This window comes from Brassica napus, chromosome C9 (assembly GCF_020379485.1).
Source record: "Brassica napus cultivar Da-Ae chromosome C9, Da-Ae, whole genome shotgun sequence".
In the NCBI taxonomy this organism is placed as follows: domain Eukaryota; kingdom Viridiplantae; phylum Streptophyta; class Magnoliopsida; order Brassicales; family Brassicaceae; genus Brassica; species Brassica napus.
In genome coordinates this window covers 62,736,405-62,750,213 of record NC_063452.1, presented here as the reverse complement: position 1 = coordinate 62,750,213, position 13,809 = coordinate 62,736,405, and the positions used below count along the sequence as shown (strand labels likewise).

The 13,809-nt window shown below is 34.3% G+C and overlaps 2 protein-coding genes across 3 annotated transcripts; one reads left to right on the top strand and one right to left on the bottom strand.

Annotated features, from left to right (window-relative positions):
* The first annotated feature begins 6,601 nt into the window (after nucleotides 1–6,601).
* Nucleotides 6,602–8,918, top strand: LOC106432221 (cytochrome P450 71A1). Its single transcript, XM_013873069.3, has 2 exons — nucleotides 6,602–7,710; nucleotides 8,179–8,918. The coding sequence occupies exons 1-2, from the start codon at nucleotides 6,847–6,849 to the stop codon at nucleotides 8,779–8,781; spliced, it is 1,467 nt and encodes a 488-aa protein (XP_013728523.1). The 5' UTR covers nucleotides 6,602–6,846; the 3' UTR covers nucleotides 8,782–8,918.
* A 2,892-nt stretch (nucleotides 8,919–11,810) lies between these two features.
* LOC106432222 (deoxyhypusine synthase-like) lies at nucleotides 11,811–13,741 on the bottom strand. Of its 2 annotated transcripts, none has more exons than XM_013873070.3 (7): nucleotides 13,440–13,741; nucleotides 13,185–13,355; nucleotides 12,880–13,098; nucleotides 12,703–12,789; nucleotides 12,506–12,611; nucleotides 12,152–12,387; nucleotides 11,811–12,066 (listed from the first exon to the last, which is right to left on the bottom strand). In XM_013873070.3, the coding sequence occupies exons 1-7, from the start codon at nucleotides 13,635–13,637 to the stop codon at nucleotides 11,992–11,994; spliced, it is 1,092 nt and encodes a 363-aa protein (XP_013728524.1). In that variant the 5' UTR covers nucleotides 13,638–13,741; the 3' UTR covers nucleotides 11,811–11,991. The 2 variants fall into 2 exon arrangements, with proteins under 2 accessions (XP_013728524.1, XP_048623209.1); XM_048767252.1 differs by having other exon boundaries at nucleotides 13,185–13,351; nucleotides 13,440–13,675.
* Between the last annotated feature and the right edge of the window lie 68 nt (nucleotides 13,742–13,809).

Below are 13,809 nucleotides of genomic sequence, written 5' to 3'. Positions count from 1 at the left end.
AACAAGGAAATCGTAATTATTCTTCATCGCCCAAATTTCCATTGTTGCCTTTAGGACACGTTTACTTCGGAAAAGTTGATCTTTCTTCACGAAATCTGTGTTCCCAGCTCGGCTTTCCTTTTCACTATCGCCATACTTTTCACTCTTTGAACCAGCATGACCGGAACCATCCTCAACGACATGATTCTTCCTTTTATCACAACACTTTGTTGATGGTTCTGCAAAATCTCCCAGATTTATGTCAGGAACTTCACCTTCCTCAACATTACTTGAATCACACGGTTCCTTATTCAGATCGATATTGACTCGTTCCTTTTCCTTTACACCAGTACCAGTACCAGAGAACGTGACACACAAGGTTGTAGAGGAACCGTTCTTTGCGTAGCCCACAAAGTTACACACTTGTCGATCATTACTGATACTAATGGGAGGATTTCCTCTTTGATTGACCATCTCATAACTGAACTCGACATTAACCAAATTAGGGTCGACCCCATAATCTTCACACACCATGATCTTGAGTTCCTCCAGTAAAGTAGTAGTTTCTAATGTCACCATTCGACCACGTCTTTGTTTGTCTGCCAAGAAACTCCACTCGTCACTGAAACTTGACATCCATACACCAGATTTAACGTAGATTAGAACCATCTTGTGTTGGTTGATAGAAGAGATTTTTGTCGATGAAGAAGAGAGAGGAACAAGGAACGAGGGAGATAGAGATCGTGTGAAGAGAAAAGGGAGAAAATCGTGGGGGGGGGGGAGATATTTAGGAAATATTTAGTTAGGATATATTTAGGAAAGATATGATCACGAAATTTGGAAGTTTCCATTTTTACTTTATTTGGCAAGAATATACATCATACGTAAGGCAGAAATATGTAGAGAGAATGGAAACTACATTCTGCCTTAGGCTATTATATAGTAAAAGGCAGAACAAGGTATGACTTGTAAAAAAGAAAAGGTATTTCACTGATTCTAGGATAGAACTTGTAAAAAAACCGTAGGTAGACTGAAGATATCAAGATAGAATATTACGACAAAAAAATCTAGCTAAGGTAAACTATTGAAGAAAGTGTAGTTTATATTTTCTATCCAAGGTAAACCTATGTACAATACTTTATATTCGATTTGTAGACTACGTAGATGGCTAGAATAAGTATTCTGTTATAGCTTTGATATTAAATAAAACATAGTTCCACAATTTTTAAAAATTAAATTTAAACATAAAAGTATATATACTTTGGTTTCTAATGATTCTACATTTTTTATATTTTTTAATCTAAGTTTACTATTTTTTCCACAACACAAGGGCAAAACCAGTCCAAAACGACAAAGTCTTATTTTGACAAACAAACTTCGAAAGTGTCTTGTTTTTCCAATTCTCCCTTGATTTTTACCCGAATACATATTGTCCTCTTTGTAACGTGTACTTTCTTTTATCGACGAGACGGTCTTTAGTTATGATTTTTTTTCTAATAATTCTGCGCTTTAATTTTAATATATATTCTCTCCGTTACAAAATAGATGATGTTTTGGAGAATTTTTGATGTTTTGAAGAGTTTTTGATGTTTCAAACTATATGATATTTTGATATTTTATTGAAAAATGTGTGACCAATGATGTTTTATAGGTTTTTTTATAATTTGTTGAATTAATTTTATTTTATATTTTTAATGTTACTTTCAAAATAAAAAATAAATATCTTTAGTATTTGTGTACTTAACCAAAACATTAGTTATTTTGAAAAAGAGAAAGTATATCATGTAAATAAAAGCATTGATTTTCAGCCGTGAGCGGAATCAGAAAGTAGGTAAAAAAGGTGAATGATTTGACCAGTTGTTTAAGTGATGGATTGGTTAAATTTCTCATCAGATGATAAATGATAAATCTTTACAATATTTATTCAGTCAAATGGCTCAAACGATTTATTTACCGACTAAGAGCATTTGCATCGCGGTCTCTGCGTGTCTCTAAAAGGGGGGGGGGGCACGATTTTGAAATAAACCGTATACAAAATATGCACAATAAAAAATGTATGTTGTGTGTTTTTTTGCATTATTCGCGGGTTCCACCGACACGTGATGGTCCGCAATTGGTGCGTTTTTTATTTTTTTTTTTAAATTAGAAAAAAAAAATAAAAAAAAATAAGAGACTTTAGCGATGCATATGCTCTAAGAAAGCCGATTCATCTATAAGGCCAAAATGAAATTAAAAAATAAATTACCTACTCACAATCTGCCTGATAGGTTCTAAGTGATTTTCTTAAATTTAATTATAATAAAAATAATGAATAAAAATAAATGAGTATTTTAAATTTGAAAATTTATTCTAAAATTTTCTCAATCATTATCAAATAAATGGGTTCTCCATGAGAAACTATTAAGTTAAAATTCTCTAATCTGATGAAAAACTATTGGGCTAAAGTTTCAAATTTGAAATATTAACTTGTTTTATAATCATTATTTTATAATAAGTTTTAAAAACTTGTCAATGGACATGCTCTTAAAATAAAAGGGTCAGCTGTGACCAAACGCAAAACTACAAAATAAAATTGAACCGCATACGATTAATCTTGTCAGCTCTTTTATTCCTACGCATTACTTTTTTTTTTTAACACATTACTTTAATCGGTCGTGTTCGCAGTTGGGCCTCTTAGATAAATAATAGAAATAAAATGTAATATATATTTAAATTTATAAAGATATATTATAGCCGAGAAGTTAGAAATCAGTATTAATAAAATTAGAGAGATTGGAAAATAATAATCCAATAACATATTTTGGGATCATTTTTAAAAAAATATATATGCATGACTAATGACGATTGTACTATGAGCGTAACTGGTAAAACAATAAAGAATTGATGGGATGAAAATAAATGGAATTATAGGAATATAATACAACAAAAAATATAATGGAATTCATTTCATTTATTCATAACTAAATTTGTTTTGGAATCATTTATTTTTGTATTTATCTATTTTTTTGTAGAATAGATGGAATAATATTCTATTTCATTTATGTCAAATGGTAAAATTTAAAAAAATCAATGGAATAAATGATCTATGTTATTCTATTCCAAAAATTAACAATTCAGTTTTTTTTTTTTTTTCACAGGTAGATTTATTAACGGGTCTAAGCCCAATAAGAACAAAGCCCAAATCCGTACAACATTAATACAACAAAAGGCCCAAACAGAAAGGGCGAACTTAAACAAACGCTTAGGACCGCCAGCCCAATAAACGCAAACCATTGGGAAGGAAACGACGAACACGTCACCCACCACGTGCAGGAACGCCCAGCATTCTCAGGACACGCGTCAAGGCGAGCGATCACTTCCTTCGCCGGAGTCAGAGAAGATGAGCGCCGGAGCTCCGCCATCAGCGAAGAAACGAACCTGTGGAGAACCAACAGAGTAGTTCTCACAAAAGTTCTAACCGGGATTTCTAGTCTGACAAATCGTCGCATCTAGAAGGATAACCACCGTCTTCAATCGATCCAACAAGCTCCGATCTTCCGAAGGAGAGGAAGAAAAGAGAATCGGATGGAGAGTCAGTGAAGAAGATGAAGCAAGACGCGACGATCGAAACAAAAGCCGGCGAAATCGGTGCTTTATAAGCCACCGTTTCCCGGAATCGAAGCCGGCGAAACAGTGCTATGAGAGCCACCGCAGCCCAGAGTCAGAAGCCCGAACGTCGGGAAGCAAAGCCGGAGAGAAACCGGTAACAAAAACGGCGAGCTTTCTTTCTTCCCTGTGAAAAGTACGAGAGCGTAAACAGAGACGAGAGAGAAAGCTTTAGCACATGAACAATTCAGTTCAAGCCTATAAGCAGCGTGTTTTGTCAATTACGTAAAAAAAAAACATGCTTGGTCAATAAAGTCAGAATTAGACAGCTACTTTTGGAATCGACGACTAAAGAAAAAGAGAGAAAAAAACTACACAAATTCTTCTTTTTTTTGCAAGGATGATTATTCCCCATGTATATTTTTTCTTTTTGAAAAGGGTATTCCCCATGTATATTCACGCTAAGAAAAAGAGCCATGCATGCTGAAATCTCTCGATGAAACTTCCTACCGAGGGAAAAATATCATCTGCAGTATGTATTATAAATGTATTAAAATTATAAGTAAACGCAGATCAAATATCCTAAACTTTCAAATTTCAGAAATATTTAATTTTTTTTTCAGAAATATTTAGATATGAAGTCAAAATATACTTTCCGTTCAAAAATTATGGTTTCAATGCCGGCCTTTTTTTTTTTTTTGAACTTTAAATAATATATAATTCAATGCCGGTCTTGAGTTTTATAAATTGAAAATGGATGATTTTGTACTTTCACAATTATGGTTGAAAATTATAGAAACATCTGTTCACATTAACACGCAATAATAGAACGTTTTTTAATATTGAAAACTTATTTGGAAACTTATACAGTGTGAAAATGATTACTACTTCCAAATTTATTATCCCGTCTGATTATTTAAAATAATGCAATTTATTGTAAATTTTCGAATACTACGGCAGGCTGCATGTTGAATACTTACGAACTGTTTCTCAATTTCGCTCAAAAGTTCATATAAAGTATAAATCCTACCTTTTCAAAGTATGAAACGCTCGTTGGAGATTTTAGACATACAATTCTCTAAAATCTTACTAACGAGTTATGTGTGTGTGTTTCTATGACTGGCCCACTGTAAAACCAAGTTCTCAAGGAAGATGGGAGGATCGACCTCTTTTGAAGACCAAGTACATGGCAAAATTGGAGGACCGGAGAACATCTGGTGGCCTAGCGGCAGTACTGAATGTTTCTCACACACGACTACCCGAGGTCGTCAGTTCGATACTCGGGAGTAGCGGGGTGGAACTGGGTTAGCTAAAAAACCCCTGCGTCAGGTGGGCTACGGCCAGTACTGAACGTGGGATACGGTTTCTGGCGAGGTGGCCCCTCGGGGTGAATCCAGTCACTATAAAAAGTTCAACCTATACAGTTTACGAGAACATCAGGTGGCCTAGCGGCAGTACTGAATGTTTCTCACACACGACTACCAGAGGTCGCCAGTTCGATACTCGGGGGTAGAGGGGTGGAACTGGGTTAGCTAAAAAACCCCTGTGTTAGGTGGGCTACGGCCAGTACTGAACGTGGGATACGGTTTCTGGCGAAGTGGCCCCTCGGGATGAGCCCAGTCACTATAAAAAGTTCAACCTATACAGTTTAACCGGGCCTCGTGGTCTGGTGGTATAGGAACCTCGGCTGAGGTGCCCGCCATCACGAGTTCGAGCCCCGGCCACAGCGGATTTAACATCCCTTCCGTTGGGGCGATGGACCCCCTACGGGGGATAGTTGGGAATGTAGCTGCCCAGATACCAGAATTATCAAAAAAAAAAAAATTGGAGGACCACTAGCGAATGTCACAACGTAGCTTCCTCTAGTAATTGTCTTTTATAAAAACTATTTTTTACAATAAACTTAACCATTAAATTTTGGCAAAAATTAATAATAACAACCGTATTTCACAGTCAAGAAATTAGCACTTAACTGGTTGGAAAACAAGGATTGAAATCATGTCCTTCTGCTAGACATGCTTTGGAAATCTTTGGCAAGCCACTGTACTCTACGTGACCTGACCGGCTGAACCCATTGACAAAGACTTTACAGTTTCTCGTGAATTAATATTAGTCTTTTCTTTTCACTCCATTTGTTTTTAGCTCAATTATTTTTTTCCTTTTCGACCTCCATAATTGGTGAACATCTTGCATGTTTTGGATTCTTTTGATATTAGAAGTGTAATAAATGTTTTAATACTTTTTTTGTTTGGCATCTGAATTTTTCATTTATATATATAAATAAAGAGCAGGTAGAAACAAAAACCTGCAGAATGAATTTTCCATTTATTTATCCATTTTATTTGATATGAAAAAGAAATTTACCATTTCCAAATAGCACCATTACTATCTACCAACACGTTTATTGTCTTCTACCAACTTCGGTAGTGATAGTATTGGTGCCTTGCGGGGGTCATTATTGTAGCGAGTCAATGTCGTTTTATCTGATAAATATACATCAACCATCGACCTATCGTTAAGACCATCGTTAACGCTAGGAACCGATAAGAGTTACCAAAAGAAAAAATATTAATATTATAATACTTTATTTTCTTGTAAAAAGTAAAACTAATAACCAACTGACACATATGTAAATATGTTTTGAACCGTCTCTTAAGGGAATACAAGCGGTGGGTTTATTCTTCGGAAGAAAAGTCATTTGTTGAAAGCCTCTACTTTTCTCGTGGAAGAACAAAAAGTGAACCACATAAATCCTAGAATTTCAATTGACTTTGACCCAAATTTTAACTTTATTAATATCCGTTAATAAATGCTTTCTAAGTTAAAATATGGAGTGCTTATTTGCTTTTAGCACACATTAACATAACACTTTTTTTGCTTTTTCATTTAAAAATCAAATTTGAATTCAGAAATAGTGGGAAGTATATACTAGTATGCTAAGATAAAAATAAATAAATGATTGCCCTAGTTTGAAAGATAGTTGTTAAGACAAACAATTACTCCTACCCTCTCTCTTAAACAAACATGATATGTTTGACAAAAAAAATCTGATGGTGTCAGAAAGGTTGAACGCTCAACAACATAGTTCTTAACTTTAATTGAATAACAATGCTATTGGTCTCGGGTCTTTGTTTTGTACATTGAAGAGATATTTGCTAAGGAGCCAGCTCATTTTGACTGCAACTTTCTACACAAATACTTATAACCCTCTTAACTGCTATAAATACAAGGCTTGGATCAAACCAAGTGATCACCAAACTTAAAGAAAGAGAGATAGTAATCATGGAGCAGATCCTCTCTAACTCAAACCCTTTCCTTCTAACTCTTTTAGCTTTGTTCCCACTTATCATCTTCGCACTTATCAAGAAAAACAACAAATCAAGAAAGCTAAACCTTCCTCCATCGCCCCCAAAGCTTCCCTTCATCGGAAACCTCCACCAAATCGGCGACTTACCACACAAGTCACTCCACGACCTCTCCCTCAAACACGGACCATTCATGTTCGTAAACTTCGGAGCAACTCGATACCTCGTGGTCTCATCCGCTGCCGCTCTTGAAGAGATCTCCAAGAACCATGACATTGACTTCTCGAACCGACCCGCTATCGCTAGCCTTCAAGGTCTAAAGGGTAACGGCCAAGACATGGTCTATCATCCTTACGGAGACCACTGGAAGCAGTTGAGGAAAGTGGGCGCTCTTCATCTCTTGAACAAAAACGCTGTCAACAAGTTTCAGACAATGAGAGATGAAGAGATCTCGAGTATGTTGAAGACCCTTGATGTTCATAACGTGAAAGGCGAAGATGTCGATATAACGGATATATTCAACATCGTGGTGAGCAATATCTTTCTTAGGTCGTACACGGGTAGTACCCATAAGGAAGATAAGACCACGAAGAAGTTTTTGGATTGGGATGTTAAGTTCAAGAAGCTCATGGGAGCTTTCTGTGTTGCTGATATGTTCTCGAGCTTCGCTTGGGTCGACAGATTTACGGGTTTTACAACTCTTTTAAAGAACATCTACTCGGAGTTGGACGGTATCATGGATAAACTCATCAATGAAAGAGAGAAGGAGAGCTATGTGGACGTTCTTGTTCGTCTACGAGACGTCGAAAAAAATGACTACGATGTCAAAGCTATCATGAAGGTATGTGGTGGAACTTATCCATAGAGTACTTTCATTTAATGTTTTAAAAGTCAATGCATAGTTAATAGTCAAAACTATTTTCTTAAAATCCGACGATTTAAATCGATTTATTTAGTTTTAAATTGATTCAAACCGATTTAAATTAGTCTAAATCAATTTAAAATGGTTTTAATCAGTTAAATTAATCAAAATATTATTGCAATTCAACAAGTTTATCTGATATATATATCTAATTTTTATAACTTATCAAAATAATTTTATAGTTAAACTCAAAAAAATAAAAATATGTAATATATAATAAATAGACAAATCATTAGTTACTATTTAGGCTCTGCCTACCTAGGTCCCAAATACTCTGCTTAGTCGGTACTCGTCTATAAAACATCTACTTACGCTAGGGATTTTAGAACATTTGCTTTCATGCGTATGTATAAGTCAGCTATTGAAATGTTCTTCGTCCAACTGTAGGGAACGTTTGTCGCGGCTATAGAATCCGTAGCACTGGAGCTTGAGTGGCTATTCTCGGAACTAATCAAGAACCCTGAAGTTTTAAAGAAAGCACAAGAAGAAGTACAGCGCATAGTTGGGACCAAAGCTGAGATAACCAGTAATGAAATAGAACAAATGCATTATTTGAGATGTATCATTAAGGAGACGTTGAGGCTTCACCCACCAGGTATAGTTCCAAGACAGACATCTTCCAAGTGGATAAAAGTAGGTGGCTACGATATCCCTCCCAACACCAAAGTACTTGTGAATCTCTTTGCGGTCCAACGTGATCCTAAGGACTGGGAGAAACCTGATGAGTTTATCCCTGAGAGGTTCATGGAGAAGCACGTTGACTTCATGGGGAGCAAAGGGTACGTTCCGTTTGGGTTTGGTCGTAGGAACTGTCCCGGTATGGCTTATGGTATCGCGTTGCTCGAGGAGATTATAGCTAATCTCTTGTACCGGTTTGATTGGAAGATGTATGACGGTTCTAAACCGGAAGAGCTTAGTATGGAGGAGATATCTCAGTTTGTTGTCACTAGAAAGGTTCCTCTCAGGGTTATACCAGTTCGCAGGGTGTAGTTTTCTCAACGAATATGGTTTTGTTAATAAGATGTGATGTGAAATAATAATATGGGTGAAAGTTTTAAGTTTTTTTTTTGTTTTTGAATAATAATGTTGAATAAGATGAAAAGTAATGATAAATGAAACTTTGATAATGTTGGACTCGGATGAATTAATCCAAAAATATACTCGCAGATAATATTTTTCATTTATTCACACATTAAGAATTATTAAGAATACACATTAAATATGTATCTAAATATATCATTTTCTGTGATTAACAATTTTCAATAAATTTAAACTAATAGCATTTCGGTAAACTTGATTAATCTTCTTTAAATTAACAATTTACTGTCATTAAATAATACAAAATTTATTGAGCACATAAAAATATTCCCTCCGTTTCTAATTGTAAGTAGTTTTGCTTAAAAGCACGAATATTTAGAAAATTGTTATTTAAAAAAATATGTCATTTAACCAATTAATTCAACCAATTATTAAAAACCTAACATTATTTCATTGGTCACACAATATCCAATAAATGAAAAAAATGCGTTGAAATATGTAAACTAGTGAAACAAACTCTTTTTGCTAAAACTACTTGCATTTAGAAACGGAGGGAGTATTATTTTTGTGAAACCATTTTTTCCAATTTTTTTTTATTTTTGTCAAAAGGAGGTAGTATTGTTTTAGAGAAGAATCCCTTTCTTATTAGTAAAGAAACAATTTGAAATAGTAACCTTGGTTTTGTAAGTTAATTACATACAAACCTGCTGAGGTGTCATGCTTACATTCACTCTCAGACATGCTTTAGAAAGACTCTTTAATTACTAGATAATTTACAAAACCATGCCACTGGCAGAAAATGAAAATCCTGACCACATAACATGAATACCTTTATGTTTCATTTAAACGTAATATAAAACGCGGTGTATTGTATAATCTTTATTCACTGCTTCAGTATTTGAGAATGGATGGGTCTCCACCAAAAATATTCACTGCTGCGGTTTACCTAAGTACATGTTGACCGATTATATACCTTTTCCATTAAAAAAAACTTTACACACAGTCTATGCTTATGATAACTTGACAAACATTTATTTTCTTAACCTAACTTAAGACTATGGGCAATTGGTAGTATCAATGTTAACGATTATCACAAACAATCCATATTTAAGGTGTTGATTCACGAACTACGTAGACAAATATACAACTATGAAACATGTTGAAGATCATTTCCAAATGATTGTTAGACATAAGATGATCACTCACAAACATCGTAAATTAATGACAATATATGTTTTGTTTTTTTTTGAGAAAATGACAATATATGTTCCAAGTTCTTTTTAGGTTTACTAAAATTTAATTGTCAAGTACAAACATTAACATATCATTTTGAATCTATCATACTGTAAACTTGGTTTTGTTCGTGTATAGACCGTCAAATTTATTTTTTATTCTAAATTTTCTATATATTTGTATTTAAAGTATATTCGTATTCAACATATATTCATATTGAAAGTGTACTTTTTGTAGGGATGCATATATGTAATTATCATGTATATAAGAAAGATGCATCCAATTAATGTTTTGCATTACGTCGGGATTTTTTGTTAGGGAAATAAAGTAAGTTTATATTCTACAATAAATTTGCGTGTAAGACTAATTGGAGGAGTAATGAAGCCTTGATTGAGAAGGCACATTTCAAGGATTAAAGAAAGAAACTTATCTCTTACACACTTTGAATATATATATATATATATATATATATATATATATATATATATATATATATATATTTGTAACTTATCTTTGAATATATTAACTCGGACACAATATATTCACTTTGAATATATTGTGTCCGAGTTAATGTTTTCCAATTTTTACCTACCTTGAAATATTTTTTTTGAGTCAATTCAATATTTGCTATTAATAACCGTGCCCATCATTCTGTGTGCTATATACGGCTATTTATTATCATCTTTTCATTTCACAAGTCTTTTCAAGCAAAACTTACAGGGATAATTTACTTGCACTCTTATTTCGATGGCCGATTTTTATTCGATTTTAGAGTAGAAACCTCTCAAATCCATGTGGAATATTTCAATTGAACTTTAAAAACTGTTTGTTCCATTAATTCAATTTTAAATATTCAATATTAAATAGTCATGAATAAAGCTTATAGACATATTGATTTTTACGGTCTACTAATTCAATAGAATTTAGCTTACCTTTTTGATAAAAAATATTTTACACAAATAAAATTGATTCAATACAACAAAATATTAAATCTATAATTATGGTTATTTTTTATTTTCAATACAACAAAATAATAAATCTAAATCAAATATATAATTATGGTTATTGCTGATACCTAATTCTTTTATTTTTTTATTAGAGAAGCAATTTGAAAAAAATAACGTTGCTTTGGTATTTTATTTATATCATTGACAGTTTGTTTATATGTCAGCTCCGCAACCTTAAGTCTTCTCAACCCTTAATTAAAAACATCTTTTAATTACTAGACAAATTACATAATATGCCATTGGTGTTATTATTTACTAGAAGGTTTTATAATATCGGCAAACATATTACTAAGACAGTATATTAACTTTTCAATTCTGGACCTACTCATCAATATTTTTTAAATTGTTATACCAGCATTAACCCAAAACATTCATTTACGGGTTAGCACAAACCTATATTAGCTTGAATAATTTATATGTATACACTTTGTGTATTATGAACCAACTATTATTTTACATAGATTTTTAAAAAAATTTATTTTAATTTATTGTGTTATTAATTTATCGATTATAATTTACAGAGTTTAGATTGTATTATAACTCAATATCATAAAATGTAAGTGACTCATGCATAATGTATTTTACAATTAGGAGGCCTTTTAACTACTAAATATTATCCAAGTCTATTTGGAAACTGCGTAAGAGTGGGTCAAGATTAAGTATAGTCTATTTAGTTAATCCCAATAATTTATTTTTAATGAAGTGTAGATTTTAAAAAATTTCAACTTATTATGTAATATAGGTTACAAAATAAAATATATTTCACATAAAATTATGTATCTTTCATCAATTTAATAATCTCACTCCGCGCTTTTGCGCGGGTCTTAACCTAGTGTTATGTAAAGCAGGACAAAGGGTACAACAAGATGGAAGAACAAACCGATAAAAAAGACGTAAGCTTTCTTGGGCTTAGGTCTTGTGCTCACGGTTTTGTTCTCTTGGAGGCAAATGTTTCAGCAACCAACAAAGGGAAGGCTATGGTAGCATCACAGTATACCTGCAAGAAATGATCCATCATCAAAAAATGTAACTAAAAACACTAGTAAAGACGCGAAAAAAATCAAAGAAGGTTTGAATGAGACCTTAACGGTTTTAGCAGATCCCCTTATTTTACCCCAAGACACTGCTTCATCAGGGCGTGCACCAGAGTCACTCCCATCAAACTCTTGCCCTGTGTTTATGAACACAGCGTAATCCGCACCGTTACGCATCATGTTGGCATTACATATGTGGTGCTTCGGCAAGCCACCTCCAAGGATTATCATCCCTGTCTTCCTTGGAGTTGCATGGACTGCTTCACCGTTCATAGCTCTAATATCTGTTCAATGACCATTTCTTATAATCCATTAAAACATTTACAATTCACTGCTAGTTACAATAGTCTTGCACTAGACTTAGTAGCACATGACATTGCCTCATTGAGTGAAAGAAGGTACCTTGCACTACGTCAATGACAAGGCCAGAGGTACGAAAGGAGTGAAAATAGAGCATATCACCGAGAGAGCCATCTGTTAACCCCGGGCAGAACACTGGAATATTCATCTACAAACACCACAGGAGACACGAACCATGTTACCTACCTTGTAGTTGTATGCCCAAAATACTAAAAAGGGTACGTTTTTTTTTATGTTACCTTGTATGCCCAATAAAGATATGAACTCTCATTGTTTATTTCTTTTCCCAGCCGAGCTAACAATTTAGAAGGCGTCCACAACACGTTCTACAATCAACATAAGAAGGGATTATCATCAAGAGAGGAATCTATCTCCCCCACTCGAAAAAAAAGAAAAGAATTGAAAGCAATAAAAACCTCTTCTTTCTGTTCCTTCAACATCTGGTCAAAGATGGGAATGATCCAATCCTCAAACTTGCAGTAGTTATCATTAGGAACCAGCAAGTTCCCGATCCGGTTCAATCCCTTTGACCGAAGATAAGCTCCAGGCAGAGAGAAGTCACCTTTAAACGTAGGAGCAAGGCATTTGATGAGATCTTCCTCTACGCCACCAGTAGTAGTAACTATAACATCAACCTGAAAAGAATCATTAAAATCAATCAAACAGCAACTTCCCAAGTAAAAGACAGGCCAAGTCATTTAAACTAAAACTAGTCACTAACCATATGATGCTGAACAAGGTATCGAATTGTATCTCTAACACCAGAGGAAACTAGATTCGAAGTGAAGCCTAGAAAGATTTTACACTTCACGGACTCTCTATACGACGGATCCTTCTCCTCTTCACTACAGTCTTCAGGTACTGTAGTTTCATCAGCGAGTCTCCAGTCTAGCTTCAGTACAATTCAAAGACACATGTTACTGATTCAGACAAAACTAAGGTCAACATCAAAAAGGAACTTAAAACTTTCTCGAACCATTTGATTGACGACGTCGATAGCTTCGCCGAGATTCGAGGCTTGGAAGCCGGTGGTGAGCATGGATCGGAGGAGCTTCGGGTAGTTTACTCCTTGGTTGAAATCGTATCCTTCGATTTTGTCGCACTTTCCTTCCAACGATTCGGATTCCTTGAAGACCGTTGAGTGGACAGACGAGAGAACACGATCCTCCTCCATCTTCTTTCTCGGAAGATGTGGAGAGTTTTGGGAGGGAGTTTTAGGGTTCTAGCAAGTTAGCAGACAGGGAAAAAGACACAACCATCTTCCAAACGAATCTTATGATGATGTGTTCGGTCCGAATCTAATTCCGGTTTAAGAATGTTCTGGTATGACGCGAATTGGGTACGGT